We start from the raw sequence: 6,000 nt of genomic DNA, 5'->3' as shown, positions 1-6,000 counted from the left end.
GGACACCAATTCAAGCCTCCAAAGACTGGGAACGGTGGCTATATTAGAAGTTAAATACAATTAAGTGTTTCTTATTACCATTAGAAATGGGTGCAAAGTGGTCTCTGGATGCTCACCTTGTGGGCATGAGGTGATTGTAGTTATAAACTTTCACAAAGGACTTGATCTTTGACCTTCTGGCAATTTTTTTCTTGCCCATGGCAGCTGTCACTTTTCGGGGATAGCGGTCAATTCCAGCTACCAGAGCATGGCTGTAGGGGCGGTCGGAGGTGCCATCATCAATGTTCTAAATGAGAAAATGAGTTATTACCAGAGGGTCTATTTATAGGATTTGTCTGGACGAAGGCAGGTACAGAAAATATTCCCAATACCAGATCATTCTGGGGGAAGAAAAGGGAAATAGTCACACAGCACAAGGCAGTTCCTACACTAGATAACCTAAGAGTAATAAAAAGGATTCTGGTGGCAAGAAATCAACAAATGGAGGGCTTGGTATGTCTCAGCACAGTGCTTAGTACTTCCTCCACTGCTGTTGTTTGTGGCAGTTCCGTAGGGTTTTTAAAAGGCAGCTTTCTAAACCTTAAGGCTAGTAACCCAGCAGTTAACCTTTTGTGCCCACCTGGTTACGTTACTCAAAAACTCACTGTTGTCAGTTTCAACCTAAGACTGTAAAGCTCACTGGACACTGCTGGTGAGCCACAGCCCCCTGGTTCAAAGTGCCAGAGAGACAATCTTCAGGTTAGCAGCTCAACATCCCGCTACATCACCAAAGCATAAGTACAAAAAGCCAGGACTGAGGCAACAGTATGGAGCCCAAAATCAGAGCCTACATCCCTGTTTCAAGCAAATGGGAGGGAGAGAAGGGGGAATCAAGCGTATGTGGCTGGTGCTTGGGGGTATCTGGCAGAAGAGTCAGGGAGGGAGGTAGGAGACAAGCAGCTTCAACTTACACAATATGCCAAAAGTTAGGTATGAGTTTGAACCAAAGATACATGACTTCCTAAAATGAGAAACCTGTCTTCCTGCTCAAGGATTTCTTTTTTTATTTTTGCAGTGTTTCCTAAGTTATTTCCTCAACGTCATGAAAAACAATCTTTTGCAAGGAGCTGCAACTACAATCCCAGAGGCGCACGGTTCGAATCCACCAGATGCTCTGCCGGGGAAGGAGGGTTCAATCTCCTCCTGTACCTGTCAGATCTGATTTGATGGTACACGCACACAAAAATAATAAATTTTTTTTTAAAAAAAGAAAGAAAAACAATCTTTTTACCCCCTTCTGTTATTATTATGATAAACAATCATTTTAACCAGAGGCAGTCTTGAGAGGCATAGATAGCTACGCCACTTAACACCAGCAGGATCCAAAATAAATGACTTCACATTTTCTGACACTTAACACAAGGCCTGTGGAAGATACCTGTGAAATACTGCACCTAGTAGGCACTCAGTAATGTTGACCACAATCGTAGTCATTTAATGTCTCTCTGGTTAAGTGTAAGTTCTCTAGCGAAAAGCACATTAGGTATTAGCTGCCCTATACAGTTCACGTCTGTTTTTCTTGTGCATCTTCTGCTCTCAAAAGGAGAGACCTGGAGGCACACTGGTTATGGGATGGGTTAACTAAAAGGTCTGCAATTGGAACCCACCAGCTGTTCAGTACAATAAAGATACACAATTTTCTAAAAGCTTGGCAAGGTCTACGGGGAAGCTCTACTGTCCCGTAGGTTAGCTGGGTCCTAACGAACTTAAGGGCTGTAGGTCTGGAAACTTCTCTAAAAATCCCGCATGCATTCACTCCTTCAGCCTGCAGAGTTCAGTGTCGACTGCCCCGGACGTCTCCCCCCGTAGTTCCAAGACACGAGGGCATAGAGGACCCCGAGCCTAGTACCTTGACGATGACAGCTTTGCGTCCAGAGTAACGTCCGGCCAGGACCAGCACCACCTTCCCTGGTTTCATGAACTTGCCCATTTCTGCAGAGAGGAAGAAAGCAGTGTCACAGACCCTCTGGGTTCAGGGCAGCCCGCAAACCCAGGCTGTGGACTCGATCTTGACTGCGCTCATTACCGACTTGGCCCCGGCCGTCTGCAACCCTGCTCGCAGAACCAGGTCCCCTACAGAGTCGCCAGAAGCTTTGGAACAAAGTGCACTCGGAGTCACCCCGTAACCAGACTCCCAGGCCCCGGATGGAAGTGGATGGGAAGACGCTGCCCGATCTCAACTTACCGACAGCTGCCAGCCAGACAGACAACAAAAAGGAAGAAGCAGTACTTCCGTTAACCTTTCACCACAGGGAGAAAGTGACTTCACTTCCGGTTCTGCTCATAAGGCGTCATTCGCCAATCACTTTTCAGAATCTGGGTTGTGGGCGGAAGAAGTTTGTGAGGGAAGAGCAGGTCCTGGCAGAGTACTTATTTGAATCAAACTTTATTAGTATCCTGGTAGTTGACAGGCAAAGGAGTCCCGCCTCCGTGTACGGATACTAGAAGCGGATTGGTTTGAGTTCTTTGGATCAGTTGCTCCGCTTCCGTTTTTGTAGTTACTTTTTTGACGTTAGGGTGGAGGCTGTCTGAAGTTCGGTTTTGCCTTGTTGTTTTATCTGCCATCGAGTCGTTTGCGACTCATAGCGACCCTATGTACAAGAGCTCTAAACGCTGTTCTATCCTGTGCCAACCTAGCCATCCCAAACGCACTTATTCCTACCGCTGCAGTCACAGAATCGATCCATCTCATCGAGGGTCTTCCTCTCCTTCGCTGCCCCTCCACTCTGCCAAACATGATGTCCCTCTCCAAGGACCAGTCCCTCCTTGCAACATGCCCAAAGTATGTCAGACGAAGCTTCAGAATCCTTGACGCCAAGGAGCATTCCGGCTTCACCTTCTCCAGGACAAACATGTTTGTTCTAGCAGCCCATGGTATATTCAATACTCTTCTCCGGCACCACAGCTCAAAGGCATCAATTCTCTTTCTATCATCCCTATTCACTGCCCAACTCTCTGATGCATAGCGCGTAATTGCGAAGACTATAGCCCGGATCAGGCGCACCTTAGTCTCCAGCCTGATGTCAGTACTCTTGAGAGGTCCCTCACAGCTGACTTTCCCAATGCAATTCGTCTCTTGATTTCCTGGCTGCTGTTACCAAGAGTGTTGATTGTGGAGCCAAGTAAACTAAAACTGTTAACTATCTCAATCTCTTCACCATCCACACTGTTGCTGCCAATTGCCCCAGTGGTGAGAATCTTTGTTTTCTTGATGTAGAGCTTCAATCTATATAGGAGGCTGCAGTTTTGCCTTAGAAGAAGCAAATAATAAGATGGGGTATTTTTTGATGCCCAATGGGTACACTCTGTTAGGTGCCTAAGGAGAGAGAGACAAAGATCAAGTGAAGGTTCTTTCCCCAGACATTTACATGACATCACAGACAACTAGAATTAAGCAATGAAGGAACAGAAAGATGGTGATTGTTTAACCTGTGCAAGGAATTCAATAATTTATGTATGTAATTTGAGTTTCATTATTAAAAATACTAGACAATAATTTCTATTATTATTTCCATCCTACCGTTGAAGAAACAGGTTAAATAGCTTGTTCAAAGTCCCTAATTAATAAAAAGAGCTGGAACTCGCCTCTTGAACTTTTGCTTTTTATGAAATCATCAAACTAACTACCTGTTCTATGCCAGACAAGGGTCTAGCCATTTTATGTAAGTCAATAGCCTGTTTGTTTAATCCTCATAACTCTGCATCGTAACTATTTTCTTACCATTTAGACAAGAGAAAACTAAGTTCAAAGATAAATTTGCATCTCTTGGATTGCATCTGACCTGTACAAAGTTGTTGTTAGATACAGGTTGAGTTCACTAGGACTCATAGGGACCCTATCAACAATGGATCTGAACTCTGCCCTATCCTGTGCCATCTCTGACATATTTGAGTCCTTTGTTAAAGTTATTGCGTCAATCTATATTGCGGGCATTTCTCGCTCTCACTCACCCTCCACCTTTTCAAGCGTGATGATTTTCCCCCACAGACTGGCCTCTTCTAACAACATGCTTAATATATGTGAGATGAGGTTTCACTATCCTTGCCTCTGAGCAGCACCTTGGTTGCACTTTCTCCAAGATATATTTACTTGTTCTTTTGGTAGTTCATGGGATATTCTGTATTCTTCTTCACCATCACAACTCAAAGGCATTGTTCATTGTCCAACTTTCAGATGCATAGCAAGTATCTGAAAAGACCATGACCTAGATCAGGTCTACCTTAGTCCTTAAAATAACATTGTTGCTTCTTAGCACTTTTGAGAGGTCCTTGATAGCAAAATTTCCCAATGCAATACATCTTTTTATTTCTTGATTGCTGGTACCAAAGGTGTTGATTGATTGTAGATCCAAGTAAAATGAATAGTTGACAACTTCAGTTCTTCTCCATCATGATGTTGCCTGTTGGCCCAGTGGCAAGCATTTTTGTTTTCTTGATATTGAGATGTAATCCATATTAAGGGTTATAATCATTGATCTTCTGTAGCAAGTGTTTCAAATCCTCCTTGATTTCACCAAGCAAGTTTATGTTATCTTAATTAACACAGGTTGTTCAAGTCTTCCTCTAATCCTGATTCCACATTCTTTTTCATGAAGTCCATCTTCTCAAATTACTTGCTTAACATACAGATTGAACAGCTGTGGAGAAAGGATACAACTCTGATGCACATCTTTCTTACAACAGGTAAAATCTATGTCTAGGATCCAGGTCTAGTTTCTCAAAGGTCTTTTGATTTCTTGATTTTTCATCACTCCCAGGAAGAATATTAAGATAGAGTTCAAAAGAAGAGTTAATCTTGGAGCTCTGGTGGCCTAGTGGCAAGGAGCTGCAACTACAATCCCAGAGGTTCACAGTTCGAATCCACCAGATGCTTTGCCGGGGAAGGAGGGACAATCTCCTCCTGTACCAGTCAGATCTGATTTGACGGTACACGCACACAAAAATAAAAAAAAAAAAGAAGAATTAATCTCAAAGTTTTTGTTCATCTTGGGAGCTCTGGTGGCCTAGTGGCAAGAAACTGTACTGCAATCCCAGAGTTATGCGGTTTGAATCCACCAGATGCTTTGCTGGAGAAGGAGGGGCAATCTCCTCCTGTACCAGTCATATCTGATTTGACGGTACACACACAAAAATAATAAAGTTTTTTAAAAAGTTTTTGTTCATCTGAGCATTGAAGAATGTATTGAGAATGTATTGAATACATTGAGACATAAGAGCAATCAATATTCTCCAGCAACCCTCATGATCCCATTCCAGTGATTTTTTTCAAACTGATTACATAGCTGCATTTTTATATCCAATTATAATACTTTCACTTCTATTATGACATTATAGAGTTGGAAGGGACATCAGAGATAATTTACTCCAGCCTCTCAGAAATTATAAGACAATTTTAAAATAGCAAGTCAGTTTGTTGTCCAGAGCAAATTCTCACTCCCAGCCCAGTGTTTTCCCCATTTCACCAAACTAATCTGTCCATGTTATCATTGTCCTCACCTAGTTTCCTTCCATGCTTCTACTCCTTGCTTCTCTTTTGGGGAAATAGCAACCAACCTTTAAATCTTTGTAATCTCTTGAGCCGTCTCACATATTTCCATCACTATTGGTTCCAACTCACAGTAAGGCTATAGGACAGGGTAAAACTACCTCATAGGGGTTCTGAGATTGTAATCTTTGTGGAAGTAGGCTTCCTCGTCGGGCTTCCTCCATATCTTTCAGGAAACACTGCTTTAGATTTGAACAACCGACCTTACAGTTAGCTGTCCAATACTTAACCACTCTGCCACTGGTACTTCTTACAGGCTACTACTCTCCAGATCAAATTAATAGCCTTGTATATATCGCTTCATGTAGAAATCTGTATTCTTTTCTAGCCTCTCTCAGCTCTTAAGTTACCTGACCTCAGTTCTTCCTCTATTCTCAAACTTTAGTATGAATCAGAATCATACTCAATTATTTCCA

At 42.8% G+C, this 6,000-nt stretch overlaps 1 protein-coding gene across 1 annotated transcript in view; it reads right to left on the bottom strand.

Annotated features, from left to right (window-relative positions):
- RPL27 (ribosomal protein L27) overlaps positions 1-1,971 on the bottom strand; it is a 2,734-nt gene extending 763 nt beyond the window's left edge. Inside the window, exons 1-2 of the mRNA XM_006901693.1 lie at positions 1,889-1,971; positions 117-286 (exon numbers count right to left, since the gene is read on the bottom strand). Of these exons, the coding sequence (XP_006901755.1) occupies positions 117-286; positions 1,889-1,969 (251 nt within the window). The 5' untranslated portion in view covers positions 1,970-1,971. The remainder of the gene's footprint in view (positions 1-116; positions 287-1,888) is intronic.
- Positions 1,972-6,000: the final 4,029 nt, after the last annotated feature.

This window comes from Elephantulus edwardii, unplaced genomic scaffold (assembly GCF_000299155.1).
Source record: "Elephantulus edwardii isolate Elephantulus edwardi_28Jun2011 unplaced genomic scaffold, EleEdw1.0 scaffold00340, whole genome shotgun sequence".
In the NCBI taxonomy this organism is placed as follows: domain Eukaryota; kingdom Metazoa; phylum Chordata; class Mammalia; order Macroscelidea; family Macroscelididae; genus Elephantulus; species Elephantulus edwardii.
This window is presented reverse-complemented; position numbering and strand designations above follow the sequence as displayed.